General features: G+C 49.3%; 2 protein-coding genes across 2 annotated transcripts in view; one reads left to right on the forward strand and one right to left on the reverse strand.

Annotated features, from left to right (window-relative positions):
- lamc1 (laminin, gamma 1) overlaps nucleotides 1-11,970 on the forward strand; it is a 46,514-nt gene extending 34,544 nt beyond the window's left edge. Inside the window, exons 6-28 of the mRNA XM_004573511.4 lie at nucleotides 32-149; nucleotides 1,254-1,352; nucleotides 1,492-1,628; nucleotides 1,754-1,876; nucleotides 2,148-2,337; nucleotides 2,911-3,023; nucleotides 3,178-3,399; nucleotides 3,481-3,669; nucleotides 3,919-4,167; nucleotides 4,257-4,410; nucleotides 4,656-4,798; nucleotides 5,497-5,675; nucleotides 5,749-5,905; nucleotides 5,998-6,203; nucleotides 6,291-6,370; nucleotides 6,471-6,608; nucleotides 8,015-8,159; nucleotides 8,233-8,382; nucleotides 8,461-8,575; nucleotides 8,892-9,091; nucleotides 9,173-9,331; nucleotides 9,413-9,512; nucleotides 9,652-11,970. Coding sequence (XP_004573568.2) covers nucleotides 32-149; nucleotides 1,254-1,352; nucleotides 1,492-1,628; nucleotides 1,754-1,876; nucleotides 2,148-2,337; nucleotides 2,911-3,023; nucleotides 3,178-3,399; nucleotides 3,481-3,669; nucleotides 3,919-4,167; nucleotides 4,257-4,410; nucleotides 4,656-4,798; nucleotides 5,497-5,675; nucleotides 5,749-5,905; nucleotides 5,998-6,203; nucleotides 6,291-6,370; nucleotides 6,471-6,608; nucleotides 8,015-8,159; nucleotides 8,233-8,382; nucleotides 8,461-8,575; nucleotides 8,892-9,091; nucleotides 9,173-9,331; nucleotides 9,413-9,512; nucleotides 9,652-9,908 — 3,623 coding nt within the window. The 3' untranslated portion in view covers nucleotides 9,909-11,970. The remainder of the gene's footprint in view (nucleotides 1-31; nucleotides 150-1,253; nucleotides 1,353-1,491; nucleotides 1,629-1,753; nucleotides 1,877-2,147; nucleotides 2,338-2,910; nucleotides 3,024-3,177; nucleotides 3,400-3,480; nucleotides 3,670-3,918; nucleotides 4,168-4,256; nucleotides 4,411-4,655; nucleotides 4,799-5,496; nucleotides 5,676-5,748; nucleotides 5,906-5,997; nucleotides 6,204-6,290; nucleotides 6,371-6,470; nucleotides 6,609-8,014; nucleotides 8,160-8,232; nucleotides 8,383-8,460; nucleotides 8,576-8,891; nucleotides 9,092-9,172; nucleotides 9,332-9,412; nucleotides 9,513-9,651) is intronic.
- Nucleotides 11,971-12,655: 685 nt separating this feature from the next.
- On the reverse strand, nucleotides 12,656-15,980 carry LOC101478670 (uncharacterized). Its single transcript, XM_076876691.1, has 3 exons — nucleotides 15,726-15,980; nucleotides 14,954-15,028; nucleotides 12,656-14,685 (listed from the first exon to the last, which is right to left on the reverse strand). The coding sequence occupies exons 1-3, from the start codon at nucleotides 15,901-15,903 to the stop codon at nucleotides 13,751-13,753; spliced, it is 1,188 nt and encodes a 395-aa protein (XP_076732806.1). The 5' UTR covers nucleotides 15,904-15,980; the 3' UTR covers nucleotides 12,656-13,750.
- Nucleotides 15,981-18,484: the final 2,504 nt, after the last annotated feature.

Genomic DNA, 18,484 nt, shown 5'->3' on the forward strand with positions numbered 1-18,484 from the left:
TGTGTGTGTGTGTGTGTGTGTGCGTGCGCAGGCTCTGTGTCCCCTCAGTGTGATGACCGCGGCATGTGTGCGTGTAAACCCGGAGTGACCGGAGAGAAGTGCGACCGCTGCCAGCCGGGACACCACAGCCTGACGGAGGCCGGCTGCAGGTACGCCGCTAACCCCAAACATCAGCTGAGCTCAGACACGCGAGCGTGGCCCGGCAGAGGTCATCAGCTCAGGTTGACCTCCTGCTGGGTGCACGGCTCTCTCACAGCAAACACTTTGAGTATCTCTGTCACTCGCTGGTTTTCCAGCTTGTTTGGTGACTGACGTCAGCCGGTCAGGAAGTCACGTTTCCTTCTGCAGCAGGTTTGAAAGAGCAGGAGGTTTCCCAGTTCAGGCGCATTTACATTCCAGGTCTCCAGAAACAGCAGAAAACACATCAGCAGCACGACTCGACTGAAAAACAGCAGAAATCACAATGATGTGAAAAATCCGTCCATGCTCTTCCACTCATCCTCTTCAGGGTCGCGACACCGAGCTGCCCCACGTGAGAAACATTTAAAAAATGAAATCATGTATAAAAAATTGGAACAATAAAGTCGGAGCAGAAGAAAACTGGACATAAATCAGGACTGAAGACAGATTTAAATTGTCCTGTGTTTGGTTTTATGTGGGGGGCAGTAACAGAGAGCCCGGCCACCTTTGGGTTTCAGGTGAGAGGTCGAGCTGATCCGTCCTCTGAGCTGACACGCTTTTTCTCTGAAGTCCAGCAGCCGGGCGTCCACAGAGCTCCGGCAGTCCAGCCGGAGGTGACGGAGCCGTGGCGTTCCTGTGTGGGTCAGATACGACTCTGCTGAGCGGAGCTGTCAGCTGCACAGCTTGTTAGAGAGAAGCCGGACGTCTCAGAGACAAACTGAACCGTCCAAAGAGGAGACGTTCTCCCACGTCAGGAGTATTAAACCCCGTTTCAGTGAAGAAGAACATGAACTTTGACCCAGGAGGAAACAGGGTCAGGTCAAGGGTCACGATTACATGAGCTGAAGTGTTGTTGGCTGCTGGAGAATGACCACTGAGCTGTGAGCGCCCCCTGCTGACTGAACTGTTTCAAACATCTTTTATTAGGAAGTATCATGGTTGTTACAGATTGATAGAACTTATGCCACTTTTTTCTCCAAGCTAACAAAACAGACAAATAAACAACAACAAAAGAAAGAGAAAACAAACAAACAAAAAACCTGATGAGTCTGACTCTCTCTCTCCCCCATCAGGCAGTGCTCTTGCTCGCCCTCAGGCAGCACGCAGGAGTGTGACGTGAACACGGGTCAGTGTCGCTGCAAAGACAACGTGGAGGGCTTCAGCTGCGACAGGTGACGCACAGTCCCGCCCACACAGGGCGGGGCCCGCCCACAGCCCCGCCCACACACGTTCCGTTAACATGCAGCGAGTGAAAGTGCAGTTCGTGCAGCAGCACGTCACAGGTGTGTTCTTGCTGCTTGTGCCCCTCAGGTGTAAGCTGGGTTACTTTAACCTGGATGAGAACAACCCTCAGGGCTGCACGCCATGCTTCTGCTTCCAGCACTCGTCCGTGTGCGACAGCGCCGACGGCTTCAGCGTCCACGCCATCAAATCTGACTTTAGCAGAGGTAACACTGCCTGCAAGCCCCACTCAGGACAGAGATGACCCCACTCTAACTCCACTGTACATGCGCTAATATGTGTGTGTGTGTGTGTGTGTGTGTGTGTGTGTGTGTGTGTGTGTGTGTGTTAGATGATGAGCAGTGGACTGGTCAGGAGCGTGATGGAGCCAGGGGCCAGGTGCAGTGGTCATCCAGCGGACAGGAAATCTTCCTCATCTCAGAGGACTACTTCCCCATTTACTTTGTGGCACCAGGTACACACACACACACACACACACACACACACACACACACACACACCAGCAGAGGAGGAGGGGGGTGGCCTATTTTGGCGGTTTGGTCGTTTCTGACTCTGTAGAAGTCGTCTGTGGATTATCTGGTGGGCGTTCTGGGTGCAGACCCAGGAGTCCACACACAGGTGGAGGCCCCACCTCAGAGGCAAGAAACAAAACATGGATTTGTTTTTGTCCCTGTGTGACGCTGCTGCTGATTGGTCGGTGACTCTGACTCGTTTCTGTGTCACAGAGAAGTTTTTGGGGAACCAGGTTTTGAGTTATGGGCAGAACCTGACCCTGAACTTCCGAGTGGACCGGCGGGACAGCCGTCTGTCGGCCGAGGATCTGGTGCTAGAGGGGGCGAACCTGCGGGTGGCCGTCCCCCTCATCGCCCAGGGCAACTCCTACCCCAATGAGAACACGCAGACATATGTGTTCAGGTGAGGCGCCGTGTGTTGTTTTCCCAGTGAAAACCAGTATTTAATCCAGCAAACTGGAGCAGATAATCTGCACCAGTACGTTTGCTCTCAGCGTTAATCTGGAGTTTTGGGTGTAAATTAAACTCATAATCTGAACATAATCATGCAGTTTTTATTTACAACCTGTTCACATAGATTGATTTAATCTGGACTGTCTGGTTGCAGTCCCTGACACGTTTTGCTGACACAGATTATTTGCTGTTAATTTCTTCATAGTCATTTAATCTGGATTAAATTGAAAATATTTTGGTCATAAAATTTAAAATGATTAGTTGAATTGTGAACGCGGGGTGATTACTATTAAACTCCACTAATACTCTCTTAATCTGGATTAAGTTAGAGGTTTGGTGGTAATCTGTTTTGTCCTCCTTGTTTTGCAAATAATCTGGATGAAGCTGTGATATTTGTATGATTCTCAGGATTTGTTTCAGAATCTGCTGATGATGTCAGCTGATTTAAACCCTGTAGATTATTTGATAATCTGATTTTCCTTTTCAATGCTTTTGTCTTTGGTCTGGATTAAATTTGGTTCAGGCTCCACGACAGCACAGATTACCCCTGGAGGCCGACCATCAGCCACGCCGAATTCTACAAACTTCTCCACAACCTGACGGCCATCAAGATCCGCGGCACCTACAGCGACAGGAGTATGCAGCGTGCACACACGCACACGCACACACGCACACGCACGCACGCACGCACGCACGCACGCACGCACGCACGCACACACACACACACACACACACACACACACACACTCTTATTGTCTACTATTGTTCACTAATCACTCACACCCTCCAGGTGCTGGTTACCTGGATGATGTCTCCTTGGTGACAGCAAGGCGGGGACCAGGTGTCCCGGCCCGCTGGGTGGAGCAGTGCACGTGTCCTCAAGGTTACCAGGGTCAGCACTGTGAGCAGTGCACGGTTGGATACCGCCGCGCCCAGCCGGAGCTCGGACCCTTCAGCTCCTGCGAGCCGTGCAACTGTAACGGCCACAGCGAGACCTGCAACACCAACACAGGTGAGGGTGGTGTCAGCGCGTCACAGAGGGCTGAGTGATGGGTTCATTAATACTCGGCTGCTTTTTCTGTCCTCCACCCAGGAGCGTGCGACTGTCAGGACAACACGGCCGGTCTGAGCTGCGAGCGCTGCCAGGACAGTTTTTATGGCGACGCCACCCAGGGAACGCCAGGTGACTGTCAGCCATGTCCCTGCCCGCCCGGAGCCACCTGCGCTGTCGTTCCCAGAACCAGAGAGGTGGTGTGCACCAACTGCCCCACTGGGACTACAGGTACCAGATGCTAAACTGTCAGCTAATGGTTCCCAGACTGTACTGTTCTTTATTTCCAAACTGCATAGCAGTACCTCGTACCTCAGCTTTCAGAGTAGCCATTAGTCCAGTGTGAGGTGTGTTGTTCTTCCATGCTGTGCCGGTGTCGGGCGTGTCCCCGGTGCCCTGTAGGTTTCATGAAGTGATTAAAAATAGGTTTCCTTGATTAACTGTTACGTGTGCCAATCACGTGACCTCACCTGTGTGCAGGTAAGCGCTGCGAGCTGTGCGATGATGGATTCTTCGGCGACCCTCTGGGTCAGAACGGCGGCGTAGTCCGAACGTGTCGGAGCTGCAAGTGCAGCGGCAACATCGACCCCAACGCCGTCGGAAACTGCAACCGCGAGAACGGAGAGTGCCTCAAATGCATCTACAACACCGACGGCTTCTTCTGCGACCGCTGCAAAGAGGGTTTCTATGGCAACGCGCTGGCCCCCGAGCCTGCCGACAAGTGCAAACGTAAGAGGAGTCCAAAACCGAAATCCTTCCCGTGATGTTTGAATTGCGAGCGCAGCGAGGAAACAGTGTGATCTCTGATTTGTCCCCAGCCTGCGCCTGCTCGCCGCTCGGCACCAGGAACCAGCAGACCAGCTGCTCTCAGGGCACGGGTCAGTGCGAGTGCCTCCCCAACGTGGCCGAACGCGACTGCAGCGCCTGCATGCCCGGCTTCTTCAACCTGCGGAGCGGGAATGGCTGCGAGCGGTGCGTCCATCACGCCCACACATCTGTAGCTGTGCTTCGGTTCTGAGCGCCTTCACGGGCACACGGCACGAAACCTCAGTCTTAGTCACGCTTACAGCGATAAACTTTAAATTCTCTTTCATTTCCAGCTGACTGGAAACCTGTGATTAGTCGATTCTGAGCAATTCTTCCAGGAAAACGCAAACATGCACGTGTTTCATTGTGTTGTTTACTCATAGATGATGTTCTTCTACTTCCCCCCACAGGTGCAACTGCAATCCCATTGGCTCCACCAACGGCCAGTGTGACATCGTTACGGGACAGTGCGAGTGTCAGCCGGGCGTCACCGGCCTTCGGTGCGAGCGCTGCGAGACCAACTTCTTCGGCTTCAGCGTGTCTGGATGCAAACGTGAGGAAACTCGATAATGTCACAGCGAGTCCATCGCTGTGACGTTTTAGCGTTACGTGAACAGAACAGGACCCAGAATAGATCCTGGTGGATCTCCTCCGGTCGGAGGTCAGCAGGCACCGGCTCAGGTCTGTTAGAACCAGAAACATGAAGCCATGATCAGCTTTTCAGGGCTTTGCATCAACTGCGTGCACGAGGTGCACCGTGCACCAGGAAGTGTTTAAATCTAGTTTCTGCACCTGCACAGATCCAACCTGCCAACACGCTGTTTTTGATATCATATTGTACGGCTCCAGAATAGATCCTCTGAGAACTTCCTTAACCCTGATACCTGTTTAAGGTAAACACAGCAGTTTGTAATGTCACAGCGCGCCGTCTGTTAGTGTGGAGTAAACTGGGACTGAAAGGCAGGATCCCAGTTTGCATTCCTGCACACTTGGACGCTGCAGCACCTGCTTCAGTGAAGACTCAGACCTTCTCTGCTCTAACAAACTGTAAAGTTCAACTTTATTCAGCCTGCAGTTTGCAGGTCTGAGCCGCGTCGTCTTCCATCACATCAGGCAGAGTTCGAGTCTGTGTGTTAGGCAAAACCGAGTCCTGTAACTTTAAGAATCCTTTGAGCGTTCAGGGTGACGAGCTGTGCTGTGTGTATGAGAGCTGTTATTAATGGACCGACGTCCTCGTCTTTGTTCCTGCAGCCTGCGATTGCGACCCCGAGGGCTCCGTGTCGGGTCAGTGTAAGGAGGACGGTCGCTGCGAGTGTCAGCCCGGCTTCGTCGGAGCTCGGTGCGACATGTGTGAGGAGAATTACTTCTACAACCGCTCGGTGCCGGGCTGCCAGCAGTGTCCTTCCTGCTACAGTCTGGTCAGAGACAAGGTGAGCCCGACTCCGAGGCAACGCCTTCGCTCTCCTCGCACAGAGGAGCTAACGTTTCTGTCTGCGCGTCCAGGTGAACCAGCAGAGGCAGAAGCTTCACGAACTGCAGACGCTGATCGATAACCTCGGCTCGGGTCAGGACACCGTCAGCGATCAGGCCTTCGAGGATCGTCTGAAGGAGGCAGAGAGGGCCATCATGGACCTGCTGGAGGAGGCCAAGGCCAGCAAAGGTGAGACCTGAACTGAGATCTGACGTTTGCAGTTTATTTCCTGTTGCTGAGCAGAAAGCCAGACTGAATGTCTGTGACCTTTGACCCCGCAGAAGCGGACCAAGGCCTGCTGGACCGCCTAAACGGCATCAACAACACTCTGACCACTCAGTGGAACCGTCTGAAGAGCATCCGAAACACAGTGGACGACACCGGCACTCAGGCCGACCTCGCCCGGGGCCGAGTACGCGACGCCGAGAACCTGATCGACCGCGCCCGCCAGGAGCTGGACAAAGCCAAGGACGCCATCAGCAAAGTGGTGAGTGAGGGTGCTGTTTCCATGGCGACTAACCGAGCTCTAAGGCATTTGGGGTTTTTTATAAAACACGACTGATGTCATCGACAGGACATCAAACCGCCCGGCGGCACCGGAGCGCCCAACAACCTGACGCTGCTGGCCGAGGAGGCGCGGAAGCTCGCCGACAAGTAAGACCCCACGACACGTGTCATCAACACGCGCTGACGGCCTGACCTTAACCTGAATACTCGTCAAAGACACAAACCGTTTGGACTTTTCTCCCTGCAGACACAAGATGGACGCTGACCAGATTGAGAGGATCGCCAAAGACGCCAACGATACGTCCAACAAAGCATACAACCTGCTGCAGAAGACTCTGGAGAAAGAGAGGAAAACGAGCGAGGAGATCGAGGAGCTCAACACGAAGTACGTCCCACCGCCTGACGAAACCTCACTTTAGTTAGTTTTTCCCTGCCGTCATGGTTACAGGTGGTTTTTGCCTTTTTGTTTTTGATTTGTGAGGTTTTTGTTGCTTTGTGTGAGAAATCCTCCTCGGTTTGGCCCTGTGGAGGTTTTTTGGAGGTTTTGTCTCCCCTTCATTTGTTTTTCATCCTTCCTGCTTCGGTTTTGTCCACGTTGTGGTTTTTTGAATCTTCGGTCACATCTGTTCAGTTATTCCATCCCTTTTTTTGAGTCTCTATTTTTTTCTTGTTCTTGTGGTTAATTTGCTTTATTTCGACTCATTCTTGGGACCTTTGTAGTGATTATACGCGGCTCTGTGGTCATTTTGCATCTCTTTGTGGTCATATTGTGTCTCCTGGTCATTATAGCTGTGAGGAATTTTTTTTTTTTTCATTTTTAACTATTTTTATAGTAACTTTCTGAACTCCTTGGTGGTTTCTTTGCATCCCATTTTGTTGGCCAGTTTGTCTCCCCCCAGGGCTCTGGAGTGCAAATGTGACCAAATTTTTCAATGGTGCAACTAAAAAAATCTTAGGTCGCACCGCATCGACCAACTGTTTGAGTAAAAAAAGAAAAAGTGTCTGCAACTCTGAAAGTCTCCGTGTGGTCAACAACAGACGCACGTTATCGCTGATGCGTCGGGTCCGCGCTGTGTTTACGTCTTTTTTGTGTTGATTCTGAGCTGCAGGTTTTGTCTCTCGCCAACCAAAATTCACTGAACCAGCAGCAAAAGAAGATCAAACTACGCTCCACATTTGATAAACATCGTCATGAATTCCCTCTGAGCGTCGCTGTTTTGCTTCCACCACAATAAAACTCACACACGCTGTGTGTGTGTGTGTGCGTGTGCGTGTGTGTGTGTACTCCAAGAACAGTTTCTCATCTCAAATCTGTTTTCTGTATTATTCATTCTCTTATTATAACACTGCGGTGTTCAGCAATGCGGTTGAAAAACTTGGGTGCGCCTAACTTTTCTGCTGGTGCGGCACCAGTGCAACCGTGGCGACCCGTTAGTCTAGAGCTCCGCCCCTTCAGTCATTTTCCTTTTGTCGTTACTTTGCTTCTTAAAGTCATTTTTCATCCCTTTATAATACCATAATAATGCCAATCGCTGGAATTAATACTGAAGTTTTTGGGATTCTTTTAATGTTATTTGATGCTCTGCAGCTCGTCCACACGGGCTCTCGTGCATCCAGCAAGCTGTTCATCAGATCGTTTTGGAAAGGACAGAAACGTACAGCTCGTTCTTTGGTCTCACAGCTGGCTTCAGATCCAGAGTGATTTTTGTTGTCAGACATTTCCTTCAAAGATGGAAGAGGAAGAGTCGTTGGGCAGACTTCCTGATCGTCTGTGTTTTGTGTCCTGTCCAGGTACAACGAGGCGAAGGAACTGGCCAAGAGCCTGGAGAAACAGGCCACCAAGGTTCAGACCGAGGCCGAGGAGGCCGGAAACAAAGCTTTGAAGCTCTTCGCTAACCTGACCAGCCTCCCGCAGATCGACACCAAGGCCCTGGAGGTGAGAGATGGACGCCGCAGTTTAATGTGAAACAGCGGAGGAAAAGTGTCGTAACTCACGTTTCTGTTTTCAGGAGGATGCCAATAAGATCAAGAAGGAGGCGGCGGACGTCGACAAGCTGATCGATAAGACGGAGAAGGAGTACAACGACCTCCGAGAAGACCTGAAGCCCAAAGAGCAGGAAGTGCGCAAACTGCTGGATAAAGGCAAAAGTGAACAGCAGGTGAGTTCAGGGCCTCTGGGAGCTTCTCAGGAGAAAAAAACGCAACACACAAAACTGTTTCCTCTTCCTGTGCAACAGACGGCCGATCAGCTGCTCGCTCGAGCCGACGCCGCCAAAGCTCTGGCCGAGGAGGCGGCGAAGAAGGGCCAGGCGACGTTTAAGGAGGCTCAGGACATCCTGGACAACCTCAGAGGTACCCGAGTGTCCGCCGTTCACCGGTTTCTGTCCGTGCTGCGTTATTGGTCCGTTCAAAACAAGATAATTAATAAAAAAATCCTGTAAAACTGTCCATCGAGGCTTTGAGTTGACTTTAACAACAAAAAAACCTCTTGAAGGTGCTAATAGTTTGTAATGTGTCCCCTTTTCCATTTTCCTGAAATGCACCATTTCTGCTTCAGGCTCCGGGTGAGATGGTAAAAATCTGCACGGAGATTTAAAATAAAGCCGTTTTTGTCACGTAACTCTGATCCTCGTCCACCTGCGGGGTTTTTCTCTCTGACTTCCTGCAGATTTTGATAAGAGGGTCAACGACAACAAGACCGCCGCAGAGGAAGCCTTGAAGAAGATCCCCATCATCAACGCCACTATCATGGCCGCCAACGAGAAGACCAGGCAGGCGGAGGAGGCGCTGGGCAACGCTGCCGTCGATGCTCGAGAGGCAAAGAGCAAGGCGGAGGACGCCGAGAGGATAGCCAGTAATGTGCAGAAGGTAAAGCGGCGGCTCGTCATTGGCCTGTGTCAGCTCGCCGGTTTCTCTCCTCTCACTGTGATTAAACTCGTGTCCTCGCAGGGCTCCGCCAAGACCAAAGAGGAGGCGGAAAAAGCCTTCCAGGACACCACCAATCTCGACAACGAGGTCAACGACTTGATGGCACAGCTGACCGACGCAGAGAAGGAGCTCGAGGAGAAGAAGGCCCAGGCCGACCAGGACATGATGATGGCGGGGATGGTACGACTCGCTCGTCACTGAACTCTCAGACTCTTTCTCCGGACATTATAAAAAGTTTAACATCCGTGTTCCTGTCCTCAGGCTTCAAACAGTGCAAAGGACGCCGAGGATAACGCCCGCAAAGCAAAGAGTACAGTGAAGACGGTCCTGAAGGTCATCACGGACCTGATGAACCAGCTCGGTAAGAACACCAGTCGAGCTGCAGCACCTGAACTTCTGAGAATGACTCGTTTCTTCGGGAGAAACCATAACGCTGCCTTTTTAATTAAAGAACTGAGCGATTGACGGGGAAACTAACTGTGGTTTTGTTTCGTGTGCAGGAAACATCGATAAGATCGACCTGAGCAAACTGAATGAGATCGACGAGTCGCTGAAGAAGGCCAAGGGCGAGATGGACAAAAGCGACCTGGAGAAGAAGCTTAAGGAGCTGAACAACGTGGCGCAGACTCAGGAGGCGATGATCAACGACTATGACCGGCAGATCCGCGAGATCCGCGCCGACATCGCCAACCTCAACGACATCAAGAACACATTACCCGAAGGCTGCTTCAACACGCAGTCCCTGGAGAATCCTTAACCCTAACCCCGCCCTTCTCTTCCTCTAGCCCCGCCCCTTGCCCCACACTCACATCTAACACTCCGGCGAGCACGCCGCCTTTTACCAAAAACACTTTTTGTTTCAGATTTTTTTTTCTTTGACGAGACAGAAGCCGACGTGTGAAACCATGATCACGTTTTCAGCCGCCGAGAAGCAGCTGATTTTTTTTTTCCCGAGACGCAGGGGCGTGGTTACGCTCGAACGAACTAAACGGCGTCGAGAAGCCGTGCGGAGGAACCAGAACCACAAACCCGACGTGACTGCAGCCGTCTGCTCCACAGCAGGAAGTTTGAGCAACGCAGGAAGCTCTGCCCGCATTTCTGTTTTCTGTGTCCCACCAGCCATTTCCCATCGTGCCCAGGGGCGCTTTCGCAGCGTCCGCTCACTGAACGCCACTGCCTCCTCTAACCGGCAAACACAGTGAAGGAACCCTCGCTTTTCCTCTGAAGCTACGTGCCCATGCAAACAGCAGGAGACCTCCTCATCCTGCACCTCCTCCGACAGTGTTTTCTCCTCCAAACAGGTTAAAGATGCAAACTCGGCCGCTCCGCGACGAACCGCAGAAATCCAAAAACATTTCAAAACTAAACTCGTTTCTAGACGACGCATCGCGATGATATCAAGATTTCTCGTCAAGCTTGCAAAAAATTAAAAATGTAAAACTTGGAATATTGAGCCTGAAGATGTAAACCTGGGAGATTCTCTCGAGTTACGAAGGTAAAATGAAAGCGCCGTCATGACTGTGAGAGATGTGAGATTCAGGATGTTGTTAAAAAGATAAAATGCCGAGTGAGCGTTTTTACCCAGAATGGCTCTAAAACGCTGATTTCTTTCTTGCAATGAGATGAAATCTCGATGTTATTTCGATGTTCTTGACGATTTCCTGTCGCAAGACGATCTGGGAGAGCGACGCGAGCATTGCTGCTCCTCGGTGTCGATAAGCTGTCGCAGGTGTTTGGCAGGAAGTCTTTTCAGTTTTGTGTTTTCGGGGCTTTTCCTGCTTCGTCTTCGGCGCGCTCTCCACGCTTCAACGCTCCCGTCTGGACTGTCACGCGTTAACGCTTCGCTCCAGGCTCGATCCAACACTATGCAACTTTGTACATTTTGCGTAGCGAGAGTTTTATCTGATACACTGGTGCTAATAATAATTATTTCAAATGTTCTATTTTTGTGTGAATGTTTTTTTTTATTATTCTGACACAGAGTGAGGAACTTTTGTCGTGTGTAAATATCTGATGATTCAGGACGGGCTGATTTTCTCCACCCTGCAAACAGCCTCCATCACAATCAATCAACGGGAACCTCCAGCATAAATATCTATAAATATCTATAAATATGAATATCTCATCACATGTGCCTAGTTATTATTATTATTATTATTATGCTTGCTTGTATACAAGGCTCAGTGTTGCTGCCTCATAGCGACACCATTACGTTTGTGTTTTGATTCTCGTGTTTGTTTTCACCCTCTCACCAATCAGGTTGTTTTTTGAGTGGGCGTGGCCTGCCTCACCAGTCATTTCACTGAATGGAGTTAACAAGTCACATGTGGCTAAAGTAGCTTTTGATTAGTGTTTTTGTGCCTTAATATTAAAGTTCCTGCGAGGGCGTCCATGCTTTCATTTTGTCCTCGTGTCGGTACTGAAGCAGGTTTTTCTTTTTGTTGTTTAAAAATCAGGTCCCAAACAGAATTTAAAATGCCACTAGACTATTGTGCTTTTATTTTGAAACCCCCTCCCCTGACCAGTGCTGGGGAGGCTTTTGTCTGTTTTTATTTCCCTCCTCCATCCATTCGGCCGCTCTGCAGGTGGTGCAGCTCACGTGATGTATAAACAGTATTTTAAGTTATAATGAACCGCTTATTCGTTTTGCACCGCCCCCCACGTCGCCTCAGACAGTGATGTGCGAGCTGCGCGGCGTGCAGGGCCGCACGTCTGCAGCCCTGTGAGGACCTGAACCACCCGAGTGTTTGTTCTTGTTTGTGCCCACGTGCCTGTAAATCCAAACGTAACATTTGAATAATAAATAAATTCCTACAGTTTGTTCGCGTGTGCTCCTGTTTTCTCAGCAGACTGTAACACAAAGATGGACGTAAACGCCACAGAGCCTTAGCGCTAGTGTTACAACGGCTGCCATGCTGGTTTCCTGGAGGCATGACGGAGACACATTTGGAGGATCGGGTCCCAACCCACAAAGACGGTCCAGGGGTCGGGTTAGCTTAAGTGAAGCCCAGCAGACAGCTAGCGGCTCCACCCACCTCTGTCACCATCCACCTGCTGGTCAAAGAGGCCACGCCTCTAATAATGCAAACCTTAAGCCTTAATAAATGTAAACAGGTGAGCTGTAAGAACATCCTCCCCCTGTACAGGTGTTAACTGTAAACATTTTAACATGGAGCCTCCAGTGGACGTTAGAGGAACTGCAGGGTTAGCTTTTACTTTTGTTTTTATAAGACTGAAAATTGGAAAACTCTGGAAAACTCCGGAAACTAAAGAGGGAATAACTACACGCATGTTTCCATCCGTGGGCTTTTCCTCCTAAACAGAGTGTTTGAGTCCTTGCGCACACCGAATGTTTGACGTGTTTTCTGTTGCCAACTCTCGTCATCCAGACCAACCACGCAAAAGTTAACCGCCGACGTCCTGAGGTCATGAAACCGAACACGGAGGGCCGAGCAGGTGAACTCATCAAGCGACACCTGAAAACATCTGGGCTGCTGCTGTGTGAAAGCTCCTGTATCAACTTTATTTAAACCTTTTTTGTGCATCAAAAGATTCCTGAATATAAAATATACAAAGTGATGTCTTATTTGTTGAAAAGGTCAGAGGTCACTGCATTCATTTTTTTATATTTCACACAAAATCCCAACATTTAAATAAAACAAAATATTAATATCAGTTCTGATCAGACTGACACCATATTTACTCTGGTTCCCTTTGAACACAGATCAAAGCAAATCACATGAAAAGAAAATTTTATTGGGTCTCAAACTTCTGCATCGCCTTTAATAAAAACTAAAATGAGAGGAAACTGACACGTGACCTGTGTGTCTGTGCTGTTTTTGAATCTTGTCTTTTGAGAAATGTTTAAAACGATCACTTAGGAACAGCAGCGAGGAACTTGTTTACGTCCCGTGGATGTTTCATTCTTTCAGTGTAAATTTTAAAGGAATTTTTAAGCTAAAATGTAAAACCTGAGTCAAAAAGTTCTTCTGGCATTCAAAAGAAAACTTTCATGGAAAAATCTGATGTCATCAACCAAATCCTGTCAGAATTAACAGGAGTACAAAACTGAATCTTCTTCTTGTCTAAAGGTTTAGAAAGTGTGAATGTTAAAGATTTTAAACTCTTTTGAGCTGAGATTTTTATTGCGCATGAGCTCTCAGTCCGGCCTGCAGTACCTTCAGGGCCCACCAGAGGGCCATGACACACAGTCTGGGCCTCACTGATCCAGAGGGCGTGAAGAAGTGTTTCTGCAGGTGAACCGTGAGCCGCGGTCTGCAGACACCACGCAGGTTTTTATCATCGTGAGACTGCGTGGAGGTTTAAAAGTGCACCAGGTGTGAATGCGGCCTCCAGAACTTTAACAGGAAATAAGTCACGGCCGTGGCGTCTGCGGCGTCCTCGAGCCCACGTGACCTCGTTCCACTTTTGGGCTCTCATTGGTCCGTAACTGACAGCGAATGGCGGTCGACCCCGCAGCGCCTGATAAATAATCCAGATTATAAAAGGAAAAAAAAAAGTCCTGATTCACGGAGTGGCACCACCCAATCTGTGGTAAAAACAGGAAGTGTGATTTCCGCCCACAGTCCTCGCCACCCGTCAGGACGCCGCACTCTCACCGTGGTTTTTCATGTGGCGCCGCAGCGTGTACACGTCGCTGAAGCAGCGGTTGCAGTGGCTGCAGCAGTACGGCCGCTCCTCCGTGTGGTGCTTCATATGGTGTTTAAGTGGCGTGCTGAGAGCGAAGCCCCTCCCGCACACGGGGCAGGTGTAGGGCTTCTCGCCCGTGTGCGTCCTCATGTGGATCTTCATGTCCGAGCTGGCCGTGAAGCCCCTCCCACACATGCGGCAGCTGTAGGGTTTCTCCCCGGTGTGCGTGCGGGCGTGGCGGATCATGGAGGAGGTGATGTTGAAGCCCTTCCCACAGATGGTGCAGTGGTACGGCTTCTCGCCAGTGTGCGTCCTCATGTGAATCTCCATGTTGTTCTTGCGGGTGAATCGCTTCCCGCACAGCCGGCAGCTGAAAGGCTTCTCGCCCGTGTGGCTGCGTGTGTGCACCTTCAGCTCCACCCGCCGCTGGAAGCTTTTCCCACATAACTTGCAGACGTGGCTCTTCAGGTGTGTCCGTAGGTGCTCCAGCAGGCGTTGCCGGTCAGCCTGCGGCTCGCCGCACACGCTGCAGAGGCAGCACTCGGTGGCGGCGTGAGTCTCGGCGTGGTTCAGCAGAGAGCCCCGGTAGCTGAACTTCATCCCGCAAACTTTACAGCTGCAGGAAGTCCCACCTCCTCCACCGCCTTCACCAACAGCAGGAGCACCATGCGGAGGAGGAGCAACGGGCTCCTCACAGGAAGTGCTCGGCTGGGCTTCGTCTTTCATTATCTCCACCATCTGAGCCTCCTCCTCCTCAGGCAGCTCATGCTTGAATGGTTTAACATCCTCCTCTGCTGCCTGAGGAGCGACCCACACCTCCTCCTGCTGCTCCTGCTGCTCCTGCTTGATGGTCGGCGGCTCAGACTCCTGGAGGTGCTGAGTGTCTGCAGAGGACGAGAGCGTGTTTTTTTTAATTTCTGGAGAATATTTGAAACATTAAAAAGATTCTTGAGCTTAAAGAAAACAAACAGAACCACAAACTGCAGAAAACAAATCGACGAGCAGCTCATTAGTGAATGAACATGGTGCAATAAATGTTTTGTCAGAAGGACATTTTTCCAAACACTTGAATTTTCTTGCATTTACTTGAGTGGGGTTAGGGGTCGCCACTTCAGCATGCAGTCAAGTTCTGTACTCTTGTTAATGACCTACTAGTTGCATTCAGGTGTGCTGCAGCAGGGACACATGGAAACGTCTCAGGCCCTCGAGGACTGGAGGTCGAGACCCCTGCCGTGAATAAAAGAATCAGGAAGAACGTGACAGTTTTAAGCTGACACTGAAGATAACCTGCTCGCCACCGGGTGTGATCAGTGTAGGTTGCCATGGCGACTTAACCACGCTAGCTAACCCATTCATCTCCCCATAGACGAGCCCAGGACAGGTCTCCCTGCCTGCTGACCAATCAGATCTCTGGAGGACCCCTCAGTGCAGGTGGGAGGGTCTGAAGTCTACCTGAAGAGCCTCAGTGAGAAACTTTGACTGTTGTCTGAAAGCAACTTTACAATCCTTTTACGATGATTAAATCAGAACACCTGCGTTTGTCTTTATTCGTTTTTATACTCAGAGTGTGAAAGCCTCGCACATTAAACACTCATTTATTATAATCCATCAGGTCAGCCTGTGTTGATCTGCTCACTGATGCTGGGGGGGAGGGGCTAAAACTAGCCCTGATAACGAACCAAAGCAGAAATAACAGAACGTTTGTTTATTTGTTCAAAGAGCTTGGAGCCGGCTCGAGTCAAACATCACCCGATTAATGAAAGAGTTTATTCAGCGTGTTTCCTTCACCCTCAGAGGAGCTCAAACCTGTGACGTCAGGGGGCGGAACCAGGTGAGGAAGTTTGACGTTAGCGGGTCTGTCAGTTTTCGTTCCGCTGAAGCTTTTATTGTGAAAAATAAACAACAGAACCAGAAGCTCGCTCACGTTGGACCGGACCTGTGTGCGCGTCCCCGCCGACAGTCGCGGGCTTCGTAGGTGCGTACAGGCGGATGAGCTCGTCCTCGCGCTCCACCATCACTCTCTCCACCAGCACGAGGATCTCCTCCGCCGCCGCCGCGAGCCGCTCCGTTACCGCCGCGCGGAGGAGCCGCAGGTGCGCCATGCTGACCGGAAGAGCCCGAAAACAGCCGAAAACAGGCAGCAGCCGCCGGATTTTAGTCCCTGCAGCGCACTGCGGCTGCGTCAACAGCAGGAGACGGAAGTTCCACTTACACTTCACAATAAGAGCTTATATTTGTATATTTCTGTTATCCTGCAGCCTTGAATATTTTTTTAAGTTATTTTATATGTTTTGTGGATTTGAAATGTTTTTCTAGCAGTCTCAAGTCTCTCTGTGTATGTGTGTGAGAGAGATCTTTTTTTTGTTTTCTCGTTCTTTTCGGTCCTGAGTTTTTGGTTCAAAGGTTAATGAAGGTAAAGTAAAACCAGATAAGAGCTGCACATGAAGTGTGACTGCGACTTTCCGTCATCGGTGAGTTCAGATCCTTTACAGGACTCTAAACCTGAGCGCTCCCAAAAATAACTACAGTAATATTGGAAATAAAGCATTTTATTATTCTGACATTTCACCTGAATATTCTGCAGGCGGTGCCGTTGAATGGGAGCAGGTTTAAACGTCGGTGTCAGTGATGTGCGCGCTCACACAGAGGCGCTGTGTGCTTTAATAAATCCAACTCGCCCTGCAGCAGGAAGAGGACGAAGACTTCATTTCATGAAATCAAACAGACTAGCTGAAATGTTGACGAGCAAAAGTCCAAACTCTTGTGACGATGCAGGGCGATTTAAAGGTAGGTTTTAAAGGTAGAAAAGCCAACTGGCTGCTCTCGGGGGCTCTAAGTAGAGCCCCAGACTTTTCTAACCCTCTGTCAGCCAAATGGAAGCGAACTTGGCTCGTCTTTAGTAGTGATGGCCAAATGAAGCTTTCTGAAGCTTGTATTGAAAAACGGTTCATTACTCGAAGCTTTTCAACACCGTCCTCTCTGGTGACATCTGGTGGCCAAAAATATGAAGAGCCGCTTGAATCCACAAAATAAAACCAACTGCTTCATTAAGATTGCCCACTACAGAGCGGAGTTCTGTCTGATATTGGGCCGCCGTTGTGTTGCGTTGAACGTGTATTCTTTGGTGGTTAAAAATGTGGTTTATTTGGTTAATAAATAATTTTGACCAGTAAGCTTTCCTTGTTTAAACATGCATCATGGTGTGGTCTTTCTTTTCTTGTGACTTCTTGATGTTGGTAAATACAATAATTGAAAAATACCACATTACATATAATATACATATGATAATGTACAACACATTATGGAGTAGGCTTCTGCTGTGAGGTCCTGCCTCCATGCACTTATGCAGTTAATCGCTAGACAGGTGTATTTATAAATAATATTATATTAGGGAAATTTTCCAAGACATATTTTTGACCTGGGGGTAGAATTGATTGTGAAATGGAAAGGGAAAATGCTTATGAACTTGCAAATGAAAAACATGATGCATTTAAGGTAACCCTTTTTCATTTGTATTTAAGAAGAAAATTTGTTCCACTGTGCGATGGCCGAAACTGTTCCTTTTCGTGGCGATAATTTCTCCTGCCTTAAGGAAAATCCCTTCACATGGCACAGAGGAGGCTGGAGTGCAGAGAAACTGGTAGAGATGCAGGTATACAGTCTACCTGGGCCCCACAAACTATCAGCTAAAGAGAATAGATAAATTCAATTGCTGCACATTTGGCAGACTAACATTTTCAGATTAATTAAACAATAAAATATATAGTTTTACAACATTACATGTAAAGAGTCAAGTGGAAGTCTTTCTAAAGTTATTTAATGATATTTATATTATGGAAGCAGATTTTTGACATTTTACCATTTTCCCGTTTTCAGATATAATAAACACGCACAAAACAAAAGCAAACGGCCAGAACACAAAGCTGGAAAACCCACCCGACAGAACACAACAGAACCTCCTTTATTCCTCGCTGGCTCCAAATCTCTCAGTGGAATGATCAGTGGTTCGCTGTCACCATCAAAACGCTCCACAAATCCCGCGAATGATTCATTTCCTTTTAAACCATTGAATCAGACACCGAAGCAGTTAGGCTCTAACTGAAGCTTCGGACGTCACTGATCACGTGACTCTGGCCAAACGAATCAAGCTTCGACACAGTGCTTCTGAAGCAGTGTGTTGATTTTTTTGACACACGCACCGGAGCTTCAGCTTCAAGCGGACCATCACTAGTCTTTAGCATCAATTCATATGTAAATTAGGTCGTTACCTGAGAATTCTGGAGGGGAGTGGGTGTGTGTGAATGATTGCTGATGTGTAACTGCCAACTGCCTCTTTGTGTGTGCGTGTGTGTGCGTGTGTGTGGGGGGGGGACTTCCTTTTGTGTTGAGGTGGATACAATCTCACTGCATTTAGCCTAATCCTTCATTGCCCTGAAGAATTCTGTGGTGTACGAACCTCCTCTCCAAGGAAAGAAAATGCAGCAGGCCTTGGAAATGATCCTGAGCAAAGTCAACCCTTGTGACTCGGATGGAGAAGACCTAGAACTTCAGCCGGATTCGGACTCGGAGCTGTCTGATCAGTCTTCAGGTTAGGTTTCATTTCATATTATTTCCTATTTCATTTCAAACAAGTAAGTGAGAAATACTAAAAAAGCAGAGCAGGATTAGGGTTAGCTAGTAACC

This window comes from Maylandia zebra, linkage group LG18, assembly GCF_041146795.1.
Source record: "Maylandia zebra isolate NMK-2024a linkage group LG18, Mzebra_GT3a, whole genome shotgun sequence".
NCBI lineage: Eukaryota > Metazoa > Chordata > Actinopteri > Cichliformes > Cichlidae > Maylandia > Maylandia zebra.

Bases quoted from the DNA above. Each gene is read 5' to 3' on its own strand.
- LOC101478670 (XM_076876691.1), bottom strand. From the start codon at position 15,903: ATGGCGCACCTGCGGCTCCTCCGCGCGGCGGTAACGGAGCGGCTCGCG. The intron at 15,029-15,725 runs GTGAGCGAGCTT...TATTCACGGCAG, and splicing joins GCACACAGGTCCGGTCCAAC to GGGTCTCGACCTCCAGTCCT. The intron at 14,686-14,953 runs GTAGGTCATTAA...CGTCCTCTGCAG, and splicing joins AGCACACCTGAATGCAACTA to ACACTCAGCACCTCCAGGAG.